This window comes from Myxocyprinus asiaticus, chromosome 11 (assembly GCF_019703515.2).
Source record: "Myxocyprinus asiaticus isolate MX2 ecotype Aquarium Trade chromosome 11, UBuf_Myxa_2, whole genome shotgun sequence".
NCBI classification, from domain to species: Eukaryota; Metazoa; Chordata; class Actinopteri; order Cypriniformes; family Catostomidae; genus Myxocyprinus; species Myxocyprinus asiaticus.
The window spans coordinates 7,860,615-7,886,546 of record NC_059354.1 but is presented as its reverse complement, the minus strand read 5'-3'; the positions used below and the strand labels follow the sequence as shown (position 1 = coordinate 7,886,546).

The window sequence follows — 25,932 nt, the reverse complement described above, 5'->3', positions numbered from 1 at the left end:
AACAGGGTTATTGCTGAACTTTCAAGATATATTTGCCCTTTAGGCCATAAGTAGTGCAATTACTGGCATAGACAGCCATAGATGTAACCCCAATATTCAGGTCAGTGGTCAACAAAAATGGGTTTTTAATACCCAAACTATTACATTTGGACCATCCCCACACAGCCTTAAACCCAAAGTACATTTCTGTTTTTATGTGTATGTGCTTATTGAAACGTGGTCAGAAGACTTTGATGATGTCCAAAATATCAAGCAATTAGTTTCAAAGAGGGAAATGTCACAGGGTGAGTGGCGTAAATTTAATCATCAGCAGGGTACCTGAGAGCTCTATGTACACAGCCCAATTTTTTCTAACCGTGCATGCTCTGTGTACACAAAATCTGCATATGTGCCTGGAATTATTTGCATTACTTGGTCAGTGCACTAGGTGTCAACACCAGGTCACTGGGCAGTTGCTTTCACATGGTATTCAAAGAAGTAGTGGAAGAAAGGGAAACGCCAGTAAACTATTTTAGACCACAGCAACAAAGTTGACAAGCACTTGTGCAATGAGGTTAGGAGATACCCGCATTTGTACTCAAGTCTGAAAGATTACAGACACCTTTATAACTCCAGGAGAGAAATAACCAGAAATAACTTTGACACTTATCAAAGACAAAACTTTCCACTGACAGTGGAAGAAATATATTTACACTGCTCCGTGCTGCCGTCTGCAGGTCTGGATGTGTAGAGTCAAGCTATTGTAGTGTGCGTGTTGACTGCTTGTTTCCTCCTATACTTTAAAAGGCTAGGGCATTTGACTGTGTGTTTTGTTAGCATATGCGTAGAAACTGAAGTGTACTTTACTGATAATTGTTTTGCACAACAAGCATTCAACCCTGCTACATTAAAACTGTTTTGGGCATTGACTGTTACAAAGTTCAATGCAAAAATGGCCTTAAAGGGAAAGTTCACCCAAAAATGAAAATTCTCTCATCATTAACTCATGATATCCCAGGTGTGTATGAATTTCTTTCTTCACCAGAACACATTTTAAGAAAAATAGAAAAATATCTCAGCACAGTTGGTCTTTAAAATGCAAGTGGATGGTGATTTGACATTTGAAGCTCCAAAAATCACAGATAGTCAGCATAAACTTCATCCATATGAGTCAAGCTGTTAAACTAATGTCCTCTAAAGCAACACGATCGCTTTTTGTGTAAAAAAGTTAAATACATAAGTACTTTTTTAATTTTAAATCATCGATTCTGGTCAGCAGATGCACACATGCGTGTGACGTAATCGCGTTGGCATGTGAAACAGGCGAGAACTGAGGCATGTGCAACACACATGGAAGAGCAGCTCTATTTACAAGTGAGTAGGAGGAACGCTGTACAGAAGTTTAGTTGGTTTTGGTTTAGATCTGTATTTATCTGTTTCTTTACTCACAATGGTGCATTTATGTGCTTATCCTGGATGTCTCAACCGAGAGGAGAATGCGAGATTACGTTGTATCACTTTATAAGACATTAATTTAACCACTGGAGTTGTATTGATGATGTTTATGCTGACTATCTGTGATTTTTGGAGCTTCAAAAGTCGAATCATCATCCACTTGCATTTTAAGGACTTACTGAGCTGAGATATTTTTCTGTTTTCTTCAAATGTGTCCTGGTGAAGAAAGAAAGTCATACACACCAGGGTGTGTAAATAATGACAGAATTTAGCTTTTAACATGCAAATATCAGCACACCACACTACATTACTTACATTAAATATTTGAATAGGCTACTTTTTACCAAGAAAAAAACTATTTTTGTTTTTGGACATGGAAACCTGGAAGTTGCAAACAATGAGAAGCAGCTGAGCAGGCTTATAAAGCGGAGGCTGTATTGTGATTGGATGAGATGCCGAATAGAATGAATCCCAAGATCTTCCTGCTAAAACTACGCTACACTTACATTTCTATCAGAAAGACTTGATATTTTTGGAATTAATATGAATGAAAAGATACTTATATCATTTGGCATAAGCCCCGTCTTATGGTTCAGCACTCCAATTGCTTGAACCGCAAGATCCTGCCAGAGGCAATGACGGGAGGCTAGTGGAGCTTACCCCTAAAGGAATTGGAACTAATTTAAACCTGTGCCCCCAAAGGATGCCAGAGGATGAACAAGGTAGCATTTTGGCCTTACGATAAGGGCGACATTGTTGTGCAATACCTTTTTCAGAAAGATAAAACATATATGTGTTTGAGACCTTCGATAAAGGCGAAAGTTTTTTGTGCAATATCCTTACCAAAGAATAACAACCTAGTGTGAGGGCCCTACGATAAGGGTGACATTGTTGTGCAATAACCTTTGCTGAAAGATAAATAACGTTTGATTATGAGCTCTCCGACGAAGGCAGATGTTGTTTGTTCAGTATCTTGGTCAAAAGATGAACAACGTTGTGCCCTACGATGTTGTGCAATAACATTTTCCCAAAAGATAAAGTGTTTGCAATGCAGTACCTATGCAAAGGAAAACCATGCTTTGGGATTGTGGATGGCCCTTGTGAGGAGGGTGGATATAATTATACGGTATCCTTGCAGAAGGACAGACATGCTTAAATTGATAATTATGTTAGATAAAAGATATGTGGATGAAGCAGTAGCAGAAAATAATTAGTGGGACGCTTAGTCACATGGCAAGAAAGACAAGCTGCAGTTGCAGTGCCTGGATGACACATTTGCGCTGCCAGCACTGTTTTTATCACAATAAAGTAATACAAATACCTTACTTACCTGCTACTTAATTTTACTGCCCCAACCACTGATGCAGAAAATGAACTCTATGCAGAAACTTGAGAAATGAAGCTTGGAATTTCAAACGTCTGTGATAAAGCCCCATTCGGTAGAAAGGCCCCATTATTTAGAAAGCTTCATGGTCTTATCACTAATAGAATAATTAGTAGTTTCAGTGACCCATTGTAATATAAATCTCTACACTGTAATGATGTCAGTATAACTCTCATAAAATAAAACATGTAACACAGCTGGATATAGGAATTAATACCTTGATTTAATACTTTAATCAATTTCTTGTGTTAGAGTGCAATCTGCATCGTGCTCTTAATGAAATACAGAAATGTAATGAGAAATGCCTACCACTAGGTGTCAGAGGGCACGCAGCAATAGATGATCTTCCCCTTTTTGGAGAACAGTGGATGTAGACATGTGAAGTCAAGAAAACACTTCGTGATTTGACGTGCGATAGGAGCGACTGGCAGAACGCGAGATCTTAACTTAATGGATGTAATCAGACCCAGTACACTGAAGTACTTATGCATAATGACATGCATGAATATTAGAACCTGATAACACTGTGGTAAACAGATCAGTATTTGTGAACCTAAAACCGGTTACCCGAGTGACACGGCCGCCACACTGACGAAACTCACGATCACCTAACATGATCAGTGAGAACTGAGTAATCGAGTAAAATGTAATATTTCTGCTTGAAACGCAAAACTGATGCAGCATAAGGGATATGATGAACAGCTAATTGAGAACATTGATAGCAGAAAGCCTGAAACCCCATCAACCACCAGCTATATACATTGACGATTGTTCCCCCAAAAGAAGAATAGACTGATAACTCAGCATATTTTCCTGATGGAGACCCTTTTCCTTAATTTCCTTCATTTTTGACCGTTATTGACTAGGCCATACTCAGTGTAATGAAGTTAAAGCTTTCTATCTAATCGTTCATTAGACATTGCATGTGTTTTGTGTAATCAAAGTCAGAAATTGGATGAAATGTGATTTTCCATATATATTTATATATAGAATGACACATGGGGAGGTTGTCACAAGGGGATTTGTCATAAATGTCCAGTTGGAGCAAATTGTCAGATTTATACCAGGTAGATTATCACGTTTTACATGTTGTAATTTTAAAATGTATAATATTGTTATTATCTATAAATATTGTTATTACTTACCTAGGCAATAATGCTGGAAATGTTCAGTATAGCTGTTATTTGTAGTCAAGACATTAAAGTTTATGGTCTATACGACTTTCAAAAATCGATCTAAATATTCACTCTAATTAAAAGTCTGACAGCTAACCCTGGTCTCCTCTATCTGTATTGCAGTTCTCTCAGTCTTGGCTGATGGCCTGTCTTATTGTTGTGAAAATGTGCTGGAGTTCATTAAGCTGTTGGTCAAGCGTTATGAAATGAAGGCCCAGTTCTGAACATGACATTATAATGTGGTTACTGCAACCCGGCATGTTTCTGAAGCAGGAAGGGCCTGCATGAGACCTTAAAAGAGACTGAATATAAGAGACTGAAACACATTTAATAATGGTTGTTTATTCAGTTCTGTTGATAAGAACGACTACTTAAAAAAAAACAAAAAAAAAACAAAGGCAGCCAGACAGTGCATTATCTGATGGATCTTATTTTAAACTTAACTCAGTTATCTGCAACACTCCCCACAGGTAATTCCACAGAAAAGCAGCAGACACTCAATAGCTTTATTTCCATTTTATAGCTGGTCATTGTACATTTATAGCAGTATAAACAACAAGATTTTTAGTGAAGTTGAAATCCCTTTCCTTTAGTATGATTAATAGTAATAGTGATGCTTGCCCTAGCAAACTCCATTAAGGACCAATGTTATGATTATGAATCCCTAAATTCTTTAATAGTTTGTCTTTTTTTTTTTTTTTTTAACAGTCTCATGTGCATCTATTAAACACACCTTTTAGAAATATGTGCTTACAGCAGGGCTCTGTGCTTACCGCTTATCACTGCACATATTTTATAAAGTGTCCCGCATTGGCTTATAGCCCTCTGGTGTCCCAAGTGCTCTGACTTACAGTCTGTTGTTGCAGACAAAGGAGGCAAAAGGGAACATTTAATTTGAAATCCTCAACTTTGGCTGTTGACACTTGTGACCCTGTACAGATGTTGTCAGCTCAGGGCCCACTAGGCAAAGGATGCACCAGAACTTACTTTTTCAAAGACTAGATTCAAGCACATACAAATGCTCCAGCTGCTTATGGTACATAGTGCACTTAACATTTCACAAATATAGATCTTTATATCAATACAAAATTATTTTTGTGAATGTTAAGTTCTGGTCTGTATGTGGCTCAGATCCCTTGTACAATGTAAGTCTGTGGGATATTTCACCTGTTTTATCTCCAGGCAGGTACAAATTAAGTCTGATCACTTAGAAAAGTAGCAGCACACTTCTCCACAACAAGCTGCATGATTTGAGGCATCATTCATGTCTGTAGGACAGTTTTTCTATGGACAAGTTACATGCAGAAGTGTAATACTCAATATTAGGGGGTTGTTCAAATCACTAACCAGCCTGATCTCAAGAAAATTACGTGACTGTGGTCATTTTTTCAAAATGTTATTACATGGTTCATGACGTATCACGGCAGTTCCATTGTAAAATGTCCACTGTGTGGCACTAAAAGCGAGTTAAATATTCTCCCAAAGATTTTCGACGTTGAAATCAACAAAACTGACCTCCCTACCCTAAACATTAAACCTAAACCTTGTCATAAAAGCAAATGCGAGGTGGAAAACGCAATTTCTGAAGCAACCACGTCCTTGTGTGGTGCTTCTATGGCGCTTTCGGCTCACGTGTCGACTCGACACGTACTTCAGGACTCGTACTTTAGTCCTTTGCATCACAAGTGCAACGCTCTATCAGTTGAAAAACTGCGCAATTTGATCACACTTGAAATGGCTTGTAAATGTAGTTGATTATGTAATGCAAGTGTTAAAATGTATCGCCTTACAAGTCATGAACTGTAGTAAAAGTGTTTTGATGTCATAAGATAGCATTGTGTGAGGGACAGGGGGAAAATATTAATGAACCGATAATCTGGTTTGAGTTTAGAAACAGTGTTAATGGCAATAAAAAATTTTGTAGTCCACACTTTCATTTAAGGTAAAAACATCTCTTTGGGCTAAAAGTCTCAGTCTTGTAGATTGAATGCAGTAAACTGTACAGAGTCAGACCTTGTTGTTCCAAACAAACTCCTGGGATTTTTTTTTTTTTTTTTTCCTATTCGCCCACTCTCTGCCTCAAGGACAGCAATTAAAAGTCACCCCTGATCCTTATCATTGAGGAAAATAATACATCATCCTGCAATGGATATGCTTAAGTGAATAGTTTCAGAGTCATACTTCAGTAATACATGTTGAGAGTATTGTAGATGATTTGTACAGATTCTGTGGTGATCTGCAGATGTTTAGAGGTTTATGTTGTAGTTCACTGGCATGAGTTGAGATCTACTCTGTTACACAATCAGCTGTGTAACTCTGTTTTTCTGAGCCACTGACACTTACACTGGCCTGATGAGAACGTGATCATTGGGGTTCACAGTGGCCAGTGATGGACTGGTTATAAGGAGCACCGGGACTTTTCCTGGTGGGCCGGTAAAGCAGTTGAAACCAATTTTATTTATATACTATTTAAATTGAGAAATAAGTGCTGATATGGTCAGGCCTGCACATTTGAGCCCCTGAGAGGGTTGTTTAATATTTCAAGAGATCTCTTCAGTCCAGGCATGGCCTACACTTGTATTGGTGTGTAGACGTGATGGTTCTTTGGATGTTTTATTGTAAATACAGCTGTTTTTTGTTGTTGTTGTTGTTTTTTTTTTTTTGTTATATGACTTAAGTGTAATATCTTTGTAACGGGTTCAATGAAATGAGGAAGTGGGAGACGGCGATTCCAACTCAGGAATGTCACTTTTACTGATACACAAAATAAAACACGTTCCCTCAAGTGTAACGGTGCAGCTTCAATTCAACGGCAGCGGCCAACACACAAACAGCTTCACAGCTGGGCTCTCTCCCTCTCACACTCTGAGGACTGGCCCTTTTATTTCCCCTGTCTCTCACTGTGAACAAGGAAACAAGCAATTAACATCAATTCATCTCAGGTGAGAACCCTTACCGCTTCCACAATCTTCATCCATTTTAATGTTTGCGTAACATAGTCAACGGCATTTACAAGCTTATTCAATTGCGTTCAAGTTGCACGTTGCGATGGAAAGGACCAGACACGAGTCCTGAAGGGCACGCGAGTCGACACGTGAACCGAAAGTCAATTGCTTCAGCAATTGTGTTTTTTATCTCACATTGCTTTTATGACACTTTCAGATAGGTTTAGAAAACTCGATAGAATGTTGACCTTAAAAACCTCATCTGTTTGGGAGAACATTTAACTCACTGTTAGCACCACACAGTGGACATTTCACCTCGAAATCGCAGCAAACCATGTAAAAATGTAGCCACAATTAAAGTTTTGTGACTTTTAGTCCATGTCTATTAGCTTTGAAGCCATAAACATGCTAGTGTACTCCTATAATGTATAAAATTACTTTTAACAGATATACACATTTAATTTTTCTGTCTAATTCTTTCTGTAAAACAAACCAAAAGTACTCTAGTAGGTGGTGATATGCACTAAGAATGTGAATCGCCAAAAAAACTTAAGAAGAAGAATGAAGTGAAAGTGGAGCAAATAAAATTCATGGCTGCAACGTAAAGCCTACTGGCTATTTGAAAAAAGGGGGGCACGCCTTTTAATAAGTCCCAATAAATAAGTGGCAATACATTTATGCATTTGGCAGATGCTTTTATCCAAAGCAACTTACAGTGCACTTATTACAGGGACAATCCCCATGGAGCAACCTGGAGTTAAGTGCCTTGCTCAAGGACACAATGGTGGTGGCTGTGATGATTGAACCGGCAACCTTCTGCTTATCAGTTCTGTGCTTTAGCCCTCTACACCACCACCACTCCACTCCAATATGTTTCCAGGAGAGTTGTTCATGTTTTTGAGACATTACAGGCATTACAGCTGATTTTCTATGAAGCTCAATAAATTATTCTTATTCAAAGCAATGGCCAGCATCATTCAGTCACTGCCATCCATGATAAAGTAGAATTTAGCATTATAAATTCTGAATCTATGTACAGATTAACATTGCCCCATCTCTGTCAAACATGTTGAGTGGTCCAAACATCATCTGCAGCCTGAAACTAAACTTTTGGTTGGATTTTAGGAGTGAATGCACTTAGCAACAAACAAAGTTATAGGATGCTCCCTTGCTCCTTATTTAGTGAATGACTTAACCTCCAGTGTGCTGTCTGTCTGCACTTGTCTCAGAACCGTTCGAAAAGCACCTTATTTTCATTATATCTCCATATAAACACTTTGAAAGCAACATTTTTCAGCTTTTGGATGAACCCATTGATTCTAAAAATGCACAGTAAATATAGGAATGCATTTACTAATGTTACTGAATAGAACCATATTTTACAATGATAACAAAATACAATATAACAAAATGTATATTAAAATGAAGCGAAATGACCCATAGACGTGTCAATGATGAGAGTTATTCAAAATAACTAACATGTTTTTTAAACTTTTGAGGGAATAAGGTCCATGTATGTGGACATCATGTTTATTAGAGCGCTGACGCGCAAAAAATTAATGCATTTTTTAAAGCGGCATATCAAACTAAACTAGAGACACTAGTCTTTACAACCAAATAAACACAGATTTCAATAAAAAAAACTTAGAGGTTTCTTACCAGAGGCACTTGTGTTGGCTCTGCGCCCATAGAAGCGCTTCATGGATATTGACAACATGTTGTTGTGTCATGTGACGCGGTGCGGCAGAAGTTTAACCTTTAAATGAATTGTATTCAGTTGGTTTTGATTCACTTAAATTATGCGTTGAATATAGCGAAGCCTTATTACGAGGTTAAAGAACTTTCATCAAGATCTTTTTATGTGTTTGTTTTACATGAATAATGTCTTTATATAATAATGTGTTTGTGTTTGTGTGTGTAGGGCGGTCATCAGAGGGCTCTGGTTGGACTCAGCTGGAGTTGGCAGCAGTGATTCTCGTGCCGTCGTGCCTGCTCTGTGTGTGTGTGGTTCTGGGAGTGTGTGCGATTCAGAACCTGCGCTGCACACACATAAAAGCTCAGAAACAGGATCCAGAAGAAGTGCTGGATGACCAGACTCTAGTGTCAGCTGAAAAATGCCTGAAAGAACTCATCTATGACATGAGCACCTCTGGCTCAGGATCAGGTGAGTGCCAACTCTTCTCATTACAACAACAATATGAACATAAATCATGTTGTTTCCACATGTTATATGCCATTATGTTACAGAGTGACTATTTTCACTATGATTAATTAGCATCTTCCACACAGCATGGTTAATTGTACTCCAATAGTTTAGTGGAAATAAAGAAAATGAAGACAAACTGAACCCCAAGTTTCGCTGCAGTGGCAAGGGGCGATGTGCTTTATGGATGTGATTTTTCCGTGCTGACGACTCGGGTTGTCCCAATTTTTCCCATCCTTTTTTCTGTCTTCACTATTAATATTTCCTTTAATACTACTTGAGCTGGTTAAATTTAACCATGTTTTGACAATAGTAATATTGTGGTAACCATGTTTTTTTTTTTTTTTTAAGGAAGGAACCTATCGTTTTAACTATGGTGTTACTACAGTAATATAGTGTTAATATAGTAACCACAGTTAATTTTGTCGTTACAGTGATTAAACTACAAAATACCATGGTGGTGCTATGGTTACTGTAGTAAAACAATGGTTATTTTTTGTAAGGGAAGATTAGGGTAAGGTTTAGGGGTAGGGGTGGGTGTAGGGTGTCTATGGTTCTCTCAATAACCACAATAAATACGCTACAGTGATGCCCTTATACTGATGCCCTTATACTGAATGTTAGCATTTATTTAGGGGAGAAAATAGTATCTGCCACCATGTGTAAATAGCCTCTACCTTAATATTTTTATCATTCATCAAAATGCTATTTTGGTAACACTTTAATTATATTAAGGGTTTAAAAAGGGATTTATTATTGACTAATAATTAATTTACAAATGCATTTTAAATCATTAATATGTGGTTATAACAACATGCATAAAAAGAGTGACTTTAATGCAATACCTGGTTCAATGATGTAAATCTAATTTGTGTGTGAGTGTCTGAGTTCAGGGTCATTTGATAATTTCTCTGGGGATTAAGTAAAAAATGTCATGGGGTGTAACTGTCTGGAGACCATAAAAAAACTAATTAAAAGCTGTTATTCTGAACAACAACAAAAATGTATGTTGTCAAGATTAGTGCAGAATAATCTTTTACTAGCATTGCTCAAAGATAAGCAGTGAAGCAATTTTGTTTTAAAATATAATAAATATATGAAAAAAAAAAAAAAATGTCTACCAAATCAAAGTCATATGGTAAACCAACATACTGTATGTAGGTAGCTATTCTGTTGTTATATGACAAAAATACCCCTAAAAATAGAGAGGACCCATTTAGACTCTTATAACGGTCTGTGAAGTTTGAAAGAAATGATTCATTTGTCATCTCATAAAATTGAATATTTTGACATTTTTATGAAAAGGCACACTTTGTTCACGTCAATTAGTGTAACTTCTTGATATTTTTGACTTAAAGGGAAAGTTCACCCAAAAAAGAAAATTCTCTCATCATTTACTTCACTTTACCTCATGCCATCCCGGATGTGTATGACTTTCTTTACAATCAAGCTTGAAATCATGATGGTGCCTAGACACTGCAGTGGCAAGATGTACAATGAAAAATGTGTTACTTTGTGGTCTGTTCTCACCCAAAACTAACTGGGTCGCTTTGGAAGACTTGGATTTAACCCCTGTAGTCATATGGATTACTTTTATGTTTCCTTTATGTGATTTTTGGAGCTACCAAGTTCTGGTCACCATTCACTTGCAATGTATGGACCTACAGGAGCCAAAATATTCTTCTAAAAATCTTCATTTGTGTTCAGCAGAAGAAAGGAAGTCATACACATCTGGGATGGCATGAGGGTGAGTAAATTATGAGAGAATTTTAATTTTTGGGGAACTACCCTATTAAAAAATTCATGATATTTGTAAAAAATAAAAAAATAAAAATCATGAAAAATATGTTTGAAAACGTTTTTAAAATTACTGATTAAGTTGCGTACTACTCACATTTATTCTCATGTATTTCTCATTTTTATCTCCTTGGACAAACTTATTCATCAAGGACCCACCGTCTAAATAGTGAGCCATTTTACCTCACATGTTATAAATGCTTAATAACACCTACTGAATATCAGCAACCTAGATATTGTACATTAATGTACAGTGGACACACATGAAGCATGTATTAATGAGTTACCATCGTTAGAAACCTGTACATTAAGTTCAGTATGGTTTAATGGCCAAACTGGCACAAAATGCCAGCAACCATTTCACCCTGCAGCTTTCACCTGATTACCCACTGAAGCTAAGCAGGGTTGAGCCTGGTCAGTACCTGGATGGGAGACCTCCTTGGGAAAGCTAAGTGCACTTCTCGTAAAGAGTGTCCTGGCCAAATTCCCCCATTAGCCCTTATCAATCATGGCCTCCTAATAATCCCCATTCATAAATTGGCTGTATCACTCCACTCTCTCCTCTCCACCAACAGCTGGTGTGTAGAGTGTACTGGCGCAATATGGCTGCCATCGCATCATCAAGGTGGATGCTGCACACTGAGTCCCCTGTTCACCATGCAAAGCGCTTTGAGTGTAATGTCAGAAAAGTGCTATATAAATGTAACGTTCATTAATGGTCATCAGGCTTTATAAGATATATCCTGTGAATGAACATGAAGACCTGAAAAGTGGTTTTGGACTTTAGGTAACTAGGACTAGTTTTGAGATCAACGAGACAAAGAAAAGTGACAAAACAATTGAGTCAAGACATTACAGTAATGAAATTAAACACAAAGCAGACTGTAGAAAAATGACACAATTCCACATTTTAATCTCAATTTACCTGTTCACATCGCCCCATTTTCTGAACTCAGGCCTGAATTGGGCATACTCAATAGTAATGGCTGTAGTTCATCACCTCTTTGTATTACAGTCGTAATTGTGGTCTGTTTTGACATAAGACACTTGTAAGTTTGTTGCCCATATGTTGAGATATGGAGACTTATGAAAAAGCGAGATTTTGCTTTAAAATCAGCTTTAAAATCTGGATTACAACAGGACCATCGTTTTTTTTTAATAACCTACAAAATAAGGTAGTTAAGTCTTTAAGGTAAGCCAATGCACACATTTTTTTTTTATATTATAAATGAAGCTAAAGGTAATAGTAAAATATTATGGCAAACCATTAATCAATTGCCAAAGAAAGATTTTACATTAGGTAATAAACGCCTAGAATTAGATTTTCTAGGAAGAATAACTGATAAGTCAGATGAAATTGCAGACATATTTAATAACTATTTCACTGACTCAGTTCAAAGCTTGTCTGATAACTTTGGAATGAGAATTAAACAAATTACTCTCCCCAACCTGGCACATCCTGTATTTCACTTAACAACAGTCCAGTGTTGCCAACTAGTTTCAAAGGAAAGTAGCTAAAGCCTGCTCGAAAAGTCGCTAAATGTCGCTAGATGACGTCATACGCTAATTAGCATATTCGTGATGTCATCGCGTCATATTTGAATTTTGCATAGTGTCCGCCCTTTACATGTGTTTGCTTCTCTGTGCTTACCGTACATACTGTAATACCCTATTAATTCCCTATATCTATCAATCACTCAGAGAGAAAGATAGAAGCGACAGAAACTTATCTTTTCTCTCACACAGCGCTCAGCCATAACAAACCACTATGTGCATGTTTACAAAAAAAACAAAAAAACAATACAGATTCGTGATTGGTCCTTGACAATGCTGTTTGCACATGCGCAGTTCATTCACGTCTATGTCTGCTGCCGTGCGGTCAACTGATTGTGCTGCTCCGTCTTCTCGCCTGCTCACCTCTCTCTCTGTCAGTCTCACTGAACAGAGTAGACGCAGAGAGAGGTGTGCCTCCGAGTCCGGGCAGGAAAGCCAGACCATGCACTCGCGGGGCAGTACTGGCTACTTTCTTCTACGGAAGGTAGATAAGGTTTGTCCAAAAAGTCGCTAGATTTGTCGTAAAAGTCGATGAAGAGGTCTGAAAAGTCGCTAAATCTAGTGACAAAGTCGCTAAGTTGGCAACACTGCAACAGTTACTGAGCATACAATTTATAACATCTTAAGATCCTTTAAAAACTCTAATGCCAAAGATATTGATGGCTTAGACTGTAGTTTTTTGAAAAACAATAAAGATATATTTTTAGCTCCTATCACCCATCTTGTAAATCTCTCGATCAGACAATGTATATTTTCAAAATGCTGGAAAACTGGGGTAATTACCCCAGTTTTCAAGGACAGTAAACCAATCAATGCTGTCAACTCTAGGCCTATTTCAATCCTATCAGTAGTTTCCAAGATAGCAGAAAAGGCAGTAACAGAGGAACTTACGAATTTTCTTAATACACAAAACAACTCAGTGTTTCCCATGCAATTCAGGTTTTGCAAACATCGTTCAACGGAAACTGTGGTTTGTTATTTTATTGAGCAAGTAACGTCAAAATTAGACAGGGGTGGAGTTGTAGGTGCCGTGTTCCTTGATCTATGTAAGGCATTTGACATGCTGAACCATAATATACTTTTATCTAAACTATCACTTTTCAACCTGTCAGTTGATACAATAAAATGGACTGAATCGTATTTGACTATGAGAAAATAGTGCACTCGGGTTGAAACATATATATCCTCCTTAACAAGTTGATTAACTGATGTCCCTCAGGGGTCTATACTTGGGCCCCTACTTTTCAGTTTGTACTTGACAGATGCCTGTCCGAATGTACATATTCAAATGTATGCAGACGATACTGTGATTTATGTACAAGCCAAAACAAGTGAACAGGTAGCATTCAAGTTATCATCTGCAATGACTAAAATCTTTGATTGGCTTACACATTGCTGCCTTACGTTAAACGTTCTGAAAACAATTTCAAATAATTACAAATTGTGCCAGATTTTAAATATCTTGGAATTATTTTACACTCACATTTGACATTTGAAAAGCATTAAAAAGTAGTTTGCGCAGTTACATTTAACATTAGAAATTTTACATTTATACGGAATCAACTTTCAATATATGCTACTAAAGTATTTTTACATTAGATTATTTTTTCTCATTTCTCTTACTGTATCACATTGTGGTCACAAGCAGGAAAAAACATATTTGATAAAAAACCAAATACATATCATCCTCACATAATTAAAAAGTATAATTTCGATAATTTTGTTAATTTTAACATTTGTTGTCTAATGTACAAAATGATTAACAACCTTGCTCCACCACCCTTGAAAGAATTTGTGTCATTGCACTTAGAAAACACAAAACAAACTAGAGCCTCTTTAAGAGAAGATTGTGAAGTGCAATACAGAGCCACAGACTTTGGTCATTCAGCTTTTTCTATAAGAGCTGTCAATAATTGGAATATGTTACCAGCTAACATAAGACAATGTCCCACTCTTGCACAATTTAATTACATCTAAAAAAATATGGTTAAAGACAAGCCAAACTTGCGAACATTGGATAACTTGTAAACCGGTAATTATCATAATTTTGAGCACCCTTTAATTTAGTAGCTCATGTATTTAAACATGTAATGTTATTTATTATTGTTATTTGTAATGCATTTTTGCTTTGGGTGTTATATTTTTGTTTGTTGTCTAATGACTAATGTTTTAATAATGCTATTTGTAATGTACTTTTCATGCCCAGGGACTACAGATGAAATTCACTGTCCCTGTCAAATAAACCTACTGAATAAATAAAAATAAATGTTAGAATTTATTAAAGTCATAAAGAAAAACAGTTATAAAAGCTGAAATTCATAGGAAATGATCTGAAAATTATTTTCATAAATATTTTTTATGAAAATATAAATTACACTGGCCTTAAAAGCAACTAGAGACCCAGTGTAGCTCAAGCCAGAAGTCTGATGATATTATATTCCAAATCTGATTATGATCACTTTAAAACTCAAGAGTTTTATTAAACCTTGTTTGTGCCTACTATGGCGAAGGTTAGCATGCTAGCATTAGCTTAGCTCCATGACAGCAGCATGTAAACAGTACAAATTAAACATAACATACTGCATATATCTTAGTTTCAATTATCTTTGAGTGTTTATAACAGCTTCATTTATTGATCTCATGGATTCCATTCATAGAATGAAGCCGAAATCAAAATATTTATAGAATATGCACCCTATAACAAAATGCAGGTTCAGTGACAGAATTCTTCTAGTATACCGACATCAACCCTATAAAAATGCCAGTGATTGCTTGGAAAATATAGACAAATCATGTATTTTCATAATCGTGTATACAGTATATTCGCAACATATTTCATACGACTAAACGTTATTATTGAGATTTACACAGAGTTTTTAATCCTACTAAAGTAAGGGATGACGAACACCTGTCATGTGATCTCTGATGTAATAAATGTTCTTCTTCTACACTCAATATATGGGTCATATCTTGCCCACAGCTCCCTCTGTCTTCCTGGTTCAATAGAACAAACATTGTATTGGTTTTCAAGATTACTTTACAATTCACCTTTTAAACATGCAGTTAATGTAAATGGGTGTTCAAGTGGTACTGTAAAACCCATCAGAGGTTAAGGGGTCTGTTTTTGCTGTATTGAGACATAAATTATTAATTAATGAATGAATAAGTGTGTTATTAAGCATTCATAACATGTAATTAAGAAAACTCACAATTTGGCAAGTATTGCGGGAAAGTAGTCATTTTTATTCATGTTATTATAACTGCATGGCAATGATTTATAATGCATTTGTAAATGAATTATTAATGAACCCTTTTAAATAAACCCTTAACAAAGGGATTGTTCATGTAAAGTGTTACCCTATTAACAATATGTTATTCTGAAATAGCAAACACCTCAAGGGATGAAAAAAATAAAATAAAAATCAAATCATTTACTTGCCCTCATTTTGTTTCAAATCCATATGGCTTTCTTTCTTCAGCATGACACAAAAGTATATGTTTAGCATGTCTGGCTGCTCTTCTTCATAATGAAAGTGCATGGGGATATTCTTAGTATTTTTTGGTGTCTTTTGTGCAATATGATTTTTTTTTACGACATGAGGGTGAGTAAATGTGCAACATTTCTGCTGTTGTTTCTATAGCTGACATTGTGATGGGGTATTTTCTCAGGATTGCCACTGTTGGTCCAGAGAACGATTGCTCGGACTATCGTGCTGCAGGAGAGCATCGGAAAGGGGCGCTTCGGGGAGGTGTGGAAGGGCAAATGGAGGGGGGAGGACGTCGCTGTGAAGATCTTCTCCTCACGAGACGAACGCTCCTGGTTCCGTGAGGCGGAGATTTATCAGACCATCATGTTACGGCACGAGAATATTCTTGGGTTCATCGCCGCAGATAACAAAGGTATCACATCACAGGGATTTCAGTGTTTGAATCACAATGCATATTGTTTCTTTGTCTTGCTTTTATGCAGTTCAGCTAAATAAGCTCAATATAATCAATAATTCCAGTTGCATATAATTCACGTTAATCTTTTTATTATGTATGGGTTATGTGCATTTCTGTAGGACTTCATTTAAGGAGATTTGTAAGTTAAATAAGCTTGTTTGTGTTGTTATTCTAAAGTCTAATCCTTTGGGTTACCAAATCAATGCAAGCTTAATTTTTTTATTTTATTTTAAACAGGGCTGTTGATTTAACACATTAATTCTGTGTGATTAATTATATAAAAAATAACATGCTAAAAATAATCAACAAAATAAATCATGCTCCCTGACCGTAATTATGAAATTGTATAAGTACAAGTTTCTAAGTTTCAGTCATCTATTCTTTCTTTTTTGTGCTGTCTCAAAGAAAAGATGAATATAATTGTAATTCTTTTCATCATTGATGTGTCTGTAAAATTACATGACTGTGTCAGCTGACTAGCAAAAAGAAAATACACAATTGAAGACATAGAACATCTTTTCTTTTTTCTTTTTTTTATTGCCCCTGCTTAGTTTTGTTTTGGATTGATTTCAAAATAGATATGACTAAAAAATTTAACAAAACTATATACTTAAACCATGTGATGTTTTACTTTGTTTAGAAAACTCATTTACTTCAGAGAACAAGAATGTTGTCCTTAATCTGTTAATTATTTTAGCAAAATTCTATATACATAAAACTCAAAAAAGATTTTTAAGAATCAAGTGATATGAATCACTCAAAAAATGTAGTATACACTACATTCTGCAACACTGATCTCAAGGTTTATATTGATACCCTTTTAAGTTTGAGAATACAGAACCCTAGACTTGTAAAATCTGTAAAACATTTGAAGCTTTTCAAATTTATGTAATTGCCCTTTATTTTAATTTTATCTTTATGATATCTAATATTTTATATTATCTAATATGTTGTATTACACAAACTATTTGTGTTGTTTATATATTGTCATTGTTGCAAATACAAATAAAGTAAAAAATAAATAAATAAATAAGCCGTAACAATTTATCTGCAAAAACATTGCCAGTAATTCCATTATTGGCACGATAATAATATTTAGATTTTCCCAGTTATCGGCCAATAAAATATCGTCCAATGTTACTGTATATCGTGCGTCCCTAGTCAAAGCTACATTTGAAAATACTTTCATAGTGTAACGTGTGCTGGCACTGGCAATGACGAAGACGTGAAGATGAAGAACCCAAGTGCAGTTTATTTACAAACGTGATAACCAGTAACCCTGACTACAAACGTGAAACATAACCCATAAACATGAACTTGACTATAACATGACTTGACTATTAACATGACTTGACTATTAACATGACTTGACTATTAACATACACATTCAATACTTGACAACTAGACAATGCAAACATGAGGGCTTAAATACAAGACATGGGAGAACATAAACCAATGAACAAACAGAACTGATAACAAGCTAATTAAACAATAAACCAATGAAAACATGACACATGAACATGGAGGGAAAACAGAAATCACATGACAAGGGAAACAGGAACTAAACATTTCAAAATAAAAGACATGACTCAACAAAATACACATGACACATAGGCAGAGTGTGTGTGGCCACGGGCAGGGCTGGGCTGGCCATCGGAAGAACCAGGACTTTTCCTGGTGGGCCGGCCGTGAAACGGGATGGCAACGTTATGCCGAATGGTGGCAATAAGCTGAAACGGGCCACCACGTTATGCCGAACGGGACTGGCTGAAGAGGGCCGCAAAATGGTGTCGTGATAAGCCGAAGGGGCCGCTATATACAGAAAAGGATAGCAACTTTTGGGCCTGTTTCTATGTAAAATCCAGAGCCGATTTCTCTTCCCAGTATTAATGATTATAGGTAGCCTATTGATAAGAAATTCCAATTACCACTCTAGGATAATGCTGCTCGTAACTGCTGGTCTAGGATCAGTTTCCATACCTCAAATTCAAACCATAATTACTGGTGAGAAGTGAAAGGCTGACTCTAGATCAGTGGCTGCGGCCGTTTTTAATTTTTCATTGCTTGAGTGGCTGCAACGGATCGCTGCGTGCATGTGCAATGAGAATGTCTTCATTTCTAAAGTTATTTTACATTTTTAAAACAAATATTAAATGAATTAGGATAATTATTGAACGCATTTATTAGATTATGGTCGCATTGAAAAAGAGTTAATTCAAGTTTGTAACATTCCTTTTTTAATTATACACTCATTCACATTTAAACTGATCAATCAAACTCAAGCATCCCAATGAAACTCAAAACGAGCGAGCACCAAGATTACTTTTGACAAAATAAATTCATCAGACACACTCCTCGAACTTGTGAAGCATACTCCCTCCACTGGATTTTATCTTAACTTCCAAAATGTTTCAAATCATTGATTCATGATATTGTCAGACCGCTTATGATAATGTCAAATATTGCCTTCCTCTGCGGTTCTTTCACCCTCCGCCTATGTACACTTTTGTCCGCCATATCAAAGTCATTGTGGTATAGCCAACTTGTAGAAACCATTTGTTGTCATGTGATAAAAAAAAACTAAAAAACATCATGACTGTATCAAGGTCAGTAAATCTCAGTAACGTCAATTTTTATAAAAAGTAAACGATAATTTGAGCATAGCAATGTTTGTTTGTTTTTAAATGGAATAACCTATGATATTTGTGGGATTTTTCTTTTACCTTTAGGTCAACCAAAAATTATCTCGTCATTTACTCACCCTCATGTCATCCCAGATGTGGATGACTTTCTTTCTTCTGCTGAACACAAATGAAGATTTTTAGAAGAATATTTCAGCTCTGTAGATCCATACAATGCAAGTGATTGGTGATCAAAACGTTTAATGTCCAAAAAGCACATAAAAGTCAGCATAAAAGTAATCCATGTCTTCAGAAGTGATATGATGGGTGTGGGTGAGAAACAGATCAATATTTAAGTCCTTTGTACTATAAATCTCCACAATCACAATCTTCTTCTTTTTTTTTTTTTTTTTTTTTTTTTTGGCTATTTGCATTCTTTGTGCATATTGCCACCTAATGGACAGGGCTGGTCAAAGGTGGATTTAACTACTGGAGTCATATAGATTACTTTTATGCTGCCTTTATGTGCTTTTTGAAGCTTCAAAATTTTGATCATCATTAATTTGTATTGTATGGATCTACAGAGCTGAGATATTCTTCCAAAAATCTTCAAATTTGTGTTCAGCAGAGGAAAGAAAGTCATACATATCTGGGATGGCATGAGGGTGAGTAAATGATGAGAGAATTGTCATTTTTAAGTGAACTATTCCTTTAAAAAATAGTTTCCAAACGTTTATGTGTACACTTAAGGTGCTGGGAAAATGACTTTTTCATAATAGAGACACCACGTGACATTTTTAGAGTTGAAAATGGTATGAAGTTTAAAAAAAAAATAAAAAATTATAACACTAACATGAATACAATGTACACACGTGTTTTAAACTGGATTTCTACAAGATTTTTCCTTCCAATCATCTTGGAAATCCTTATTTGTTGTGGATCCTAAACCAGAGTCCTGAGCCACAAATACCACATACAGATATCTGTGACTGTTTGATTGTGGTTTTAATAAAACTGTCACACCTCAGGTTGTGTTTTCTGTGAGCAGTGATTGTAATCTCTCTCTTCAGATAATGGCTCGTGGACACAGCTGTGGTTGGTGTCAGAGTATCATGAGCATGGGTCGCTCTTCGATTATCTGAACAGATACACGGTATCAGTGGAGGGCATGATTGTTCTGGCACTGTCCATTGCCAGCGGGATCGCACACCTGCACATGGAGATCATAGGCACTCAAGGTGTGGGAATATACAATCAAACTTCATTCATGCAGCATCCGGTCTTGTTTTTCTGTTTATTTACAGATTTATCGGCATTCATCAGTTGTCTGAAAATTATATTATGCCACTTTAATTCTCCACACAGCGTTTTATTTAGTATTATTACATAAAGCAGTCAAGGGCTTCACAACTTTTAATTAAAAAAAAAGTTAATTTATATATTTATGTTCCATTTAGGTGCAAGATTTACAGCTCATACTGGACAAATAAATTAAGTCAGCTAGCACAGATAAGATTACTTTTGTAACTTGTCATCTGTAACTAGGGACATACAGTTTTAACTATGTCTTTTTAACTATTGTACTTCTAAACACCTAATACCACTGCACGCTTGCAGTGATCAAAAATAAATTGAAGAATGATAAATAAATAAATAAATAAATAAACAAATAAATGTATGGCAAAATGGTCAATTAGATAATAACATAAAAATACAATCAATTAAGGACAGACCAAGAATAAAAGAATTGTTTATTACATTGCGCCCCTGGAATTTTTCTTTAATGCAAAACTGTATAATTTACTGTTGATTTCTGTGCAAGTTTAATGTCTCTTATGTCACTCCACACTCTCTGTCTTTCAAAATAATTTACAGTCAAATCAATATTTCATACAGGGCTGCTAGGTCTGTATTACAAAGACTTTCCAATGACCGAAACTCCAAATATGCCACATATTTCAGAGTCCCATTCTGTGTAATTTCAGATTTTCATTCATATGTAGGCCTATAACAAGCCCTTTTAGCATTTAATCATGTGCAAGATATGAATTATGCCTCACTGATCTCGGCCTGCATCACCTTGGTCTATTGATGGACTACACTCTTAAAATGGAATACATCGACTATCAATCAGCAAACTAACAAAGGACAATGCATCTATGTGAACTTCTGCAATTAATCCAGGATGTACTTGAAAGACATTAGTCATTAATCTTACAGTTCATAAAAAATATTTGTTTAATAATTTTAAACCATGACTTGTACTGCATATAAATAACTAATATATATATATTCATGATGTTAGCCAGAGGGGAACTGGCTCCCACAGTGAGCCTGGTTTCTCCCAAGGTTATTTTTCTCCATCTTATGGAGTTTTGTGTTCCTTGCCACAGTCACCTTCAGCTTGCTCATTGGGTTTCTAAATACAATTATTATTTAATTACTTAATTTCTATACACAATTTACAATCATATTTAATAAAATTACACAATGATGACTCTTAGACTTTACAGATATTACAGTTTCATTTTTTGTTAATGCATGATTTTCTGTAAAGCTGCTTTGAGACGATGTGTGTTGTGAAAAGCGCTACAAATAAAAATGACTTGACTTGAAATGACTTGAATTATATATTTATATAATTACGTTTTTATTAGTTAAAATAGCGAAAATACAAATTCTTTAAATCAGAACATTACATTTGCACTAGCAAAAACATAAATTCTTGAGATAAAAAAAATTACATCATTATCATTATAAAAATTACATTTCAGCTAGTAAAAGCCATAATTATTGATATTTGGAACTGCATATTCACTGGTAGAATTTCACAATGATCTGTCATTCACTCCTATTTAAAATGCAATTACAGATATCTATAATTAATTTCCTACTAAATATCAACATGTACTTCTTACTAGTAAAAAATATAATTGATATAATTACAGTACATTGTTACTAGTACAAATGTCAATTGCTGATATCAATAATTGAATTACATGTTGTAAATGCAAATTATTTATATCTGTAAATGTATTTCAACATGTTAGATTTGGTATTTAAGATATCTGGAAATGGATTTCAGATAAATGGCTAAAAAATGAAATAAATTGAAATTAGTTAAAGCAATCTTGAAGATGGTGAAAACCAAATTACAGATATAAAAATAGCATTTTTACTAGATGTAATCGCATTGTTGATAAAAGAAAGGAAATTTTAACTAGTAACAATAAAATTGTTGATAAAAAAATGATAATTTTTACTAGTAAGAAGTACATAGCTGATATTTGTATTTATAATTTCAACTAGTAAGAAACATTCTAGAAATCTGAAATTGTGTTTTGAACAGGAGTGAATGACAGATCATTGTGAAATTCTACTAGTGAAAATGCTGTTACAGATATCAATAATTAGGATTTTTGCTAGTTGAAATTTCATTTATTTATATCAAAAGTGGGTATTCCCAGGAGTAATGATGTCATGTTTTATATCAAGAATTTACATTTTTACAAGTAGTAATTCCATTGCTGATATCAAGAATTAGCATTTTAAATTGCAAAAATGTATAGATATCTATAATTCATATATCCTGCACATGATAAAATATCGTAAGGACTTGAGATAGTAGGCCTGCTGTATAATGTAAGTAGCAGCTGTAAACATTTGCAAAGTTTGAAAAGCTGATTTTACCTCATTTGTAGGCCTACCCAGTTACCTTATTTCTACTGATGTCCTATTCCAACTGTAAAATCACTGAATTGTAATCAAACTTTACAATGCCATACAATACCATACAATCAAATACCTGTACTCATATCATAGTGATAAATATGGAAGTGACTCAAGAGCAGGATATGCATTATGTGATTTAATTTTAATCATCATGATGATGGTCAGTTTGAATGATAAAACAATGTTAAATGGTTGGTTGGAAAAATGTTTACATTCAAAATCTAATTTGTGCAATATGTAAAAAAAAAAAAAAAAAAAAAAAATCATCACCTGCATCAGATTCAAAGTAGCCCAATTCCATGGGGGAAAAAATAACACTTGGCAACCAGTTTTATTTATTTGGTAGCCATAAAAAAGGTTTATTTTGTATATAAAAATGTAAAATTTTGCATGTCCAGCCAACTATACATTATCCCTCACATATTGGTGATGTATTGTAAGTTGTTTTTTGTTGTTTTTTGCTTTGCGGTAATACTGTGACCAGACCCCTTTTCATTGTCATTTTTCTGGTGTGATGGTCAGGGATTTCCACAGTTAAGTGAATGGGCTTTGCCCCACTCTAATACCTGGAGTTTCAGCTGAATTCATTCATAAAGAGTGAAACTCATTTACCACGGTTGACTGCAGTAAATCCTCTTAAAGGCCAGAGCTGGTCATCTCTCAGAATAGCTGTGTGCTGTGGATCTCAGCAGCCAATCAGATTAGCCGTCGTTCAGTCTTTCTGCTCGATTACCTCAATTCTGTTTTCCGTTGCCTGGAAGTCACTTTATTTACTTATATGCTGTCTTTACTAAGTGAAAATTTACTGTAGACGAATGTGATCCTTCTAAAGCAGAGGCACTTATCCTGTGCCACATTTATTTTGCTGGCAGGAGCCACATTACAAAAAAAAAAAAAAAAAAAAAAAAAAAGAAAGAAAAAAAAAACTCTGAATGCACACTATTGTAAATGTTGAATTGTTAAATTGAATTCTTACCTTTGTTTTTCTTACTTTAAAGGTAATTTTGCAAAAGCAAACTATGTCTTCAACAGTAGATACTAACAACTATGGGCCATTTCAGAGTGCGAGATCTAAAATTCTGATTTATTAGTCAGCACTCAGAGTAAGTGGCTATTGCAGATGACAAGCATTAAACTTGTTAAAAACAACATTGATGAAAAACGTGAGACTTTGGCTCTGCCCCAAAACCTAGTGAAATTCATACCTAGACAGCATTTTATAGGCACACTCCCAACGACATGAACATTGTTCCATAAGATACCTTATTTTGGCCAAATTTTATGGCGACATCACATGAAGTCTTCACAGATAAGACAGTCTCAGAATGCATTGCGATGAGCTCAAAAAATAGAGCACAGCAGTCTGGTTCGTAAAAAGTAAAAATCCCATTCTTTTTTTTCCATAGTAGAACTGAGTTTTAACTATATTGTAACTTATAAAACTTTAAAGAGCATTATAACATGGCTTATACCCAGATATGCGGTGTAGTAAAGCACACTTTTGGCATGTTAAAGAGATGATTCAGGTGTCTGGATCACAGTCATGGAGTGATGCTGTACAGTCCAGATTGCAGTGGTCAGCTGCCTCCTCTGTTATATAGCGCTCGGAATCGGCCCGCAAGATCGAAATTGCGTGTGCAAATAGCGTTCTGCACAGATTTTGTGGGCATTTGTGCCTTTGCCTGATCTGCATGATTCCTTTAGTGAATCAGGCACTAAACCGCACAGAGAGTGTGTGTGTTTCTAATATGCTTTTACTGTGCGCAATACATTCGTAGTGAATTGTCCCCTGTGTGTGTGTCACTAGTCGTTGATTGAGTACCATGGCTGTAAAGGATAAGAATGTATCCATAGATCACCAAGTGTATTGAATAATCATGACAAAATGTACTATCCACAAATGATTTTAAGTTCAGTTATGAAACTCTACATGCCACAAGTTGAAAGGTCTTTTGTAATCGGTTAGTTAGTCAAAATCTTTCTTTGTCTAACATTATATTGCCTCAGTTGTTTGCAGACAAGCTGATTTCACTGCAGTGCGCTATGAGAGTTTTCTCTCTGAAACCCTCCTCCTCCCCAGCACCACATGTCTAGATCTGCTTTATGGGGATTGCATATGTCTTATTATGCAGCAAGCACCATGTGTTACATGCTCAACACCGCATGTCTGTGTGTTCTAGCAGCAGCAAATCTTCATATTTGCTCTGCAGCAGCAGTGTAATCAGATATAGTCTGCAAAGACCAAACCTACTAACTTGTCATATCCATTATAACACCTTAAATGTATTACTAGAGTCATGACTGAACTGCAACGGTCTGTCTTTCTGCATGGAAATGCATTTGACAGGAGTGTATTGTGTACTGTCATTGAATAGTGTATTACTTATGGCACAGGGAAGCCCGCCATCGCTCACAGAGACATCAAATCAAAGAACATCCTGGTGAAGATGAACGGGACAGCTGTGATTGCTGATCTTGGTCTGGCCGTCAAACATGACTCCAACACCAACATCATTGACATTCCCATCAACCATAGAGTGGGCACCAAGAGGTTAGAACAGCTTATTATTAGCAAGTAGTTAATAGCAAGTTATTAACCACTGAAAATCTTCTGATGCACTGCCATATCTCATTCAAACAAATACATCACAAAATATGGCATGTTGCAATCAATCACGAGAAATGTGGAGCCAATGAGCATTCGACCTTACATGTTGTAAAAACATGTCATAGCGCTTCTTGAGGTGGCAATTTTTGAATTTTGAAATCAGTGTTGGAGTTGACCCTAACGGCTGTTATGGGTGCTACAGCAGATGGAGATGGAGATCGTTGAATAAAAGGCTTGTATTTGGGTCTGTTCCTCAAACTGAGCTATACGAAGACCTGGATTAAAGCGCATGAATAAAATGGATTACTGTACTTTTTTATGATTGTTTGATAGAATTTTGTTTTGTAAAGCGCATCATATTCTGAAAAATCCTTTTGTATGCCACTGCAAACAAAATAAAAATTAAATGCTTACTGAATGGTTAAACGATTACCGAATGCTTATTAATTTTAAATGTGCACTCAGACATGTTAGCATCACATGACCAGATGAATACTACTGGCTTAATCTCAGTAACTGCCCTGTATTTGGACA

The 25,932-nt window shown here is 35.7% G+C and overlaps 1 protein-coding gene across 1 annotated transcript in view; it reads left to right on the top strand.

Annotated features, from left to right (window-relative positions):
* LOC127448069 (activin receptor type-1C-like) overlaps positions 1-25,932 on the top strand; it is a 63,661-nt gene that overhangs the window by 27,560 nt on the left and 10,169 nt on the right. Inside the window, exons 3-6 of the mRNA XM_051710351.1 lie at positions 8,860-9,102; positions 16,162-16,392; positions 20,129-20,296; positions 25,185-25,341. Coding sequence (XP_051566311.1) covers positions 8,860-9,102; positions 16,162-16,392; positions 20,129-20,296; positions 25,185-25,341 — 799 coding nt within the window. The remainder of the gene's footprint in view (positions 1-8,859; positions 9,103-16,161; positions 16,393-20,128; positions 20,297-25,184; positions 25,342-25,932) is intronic.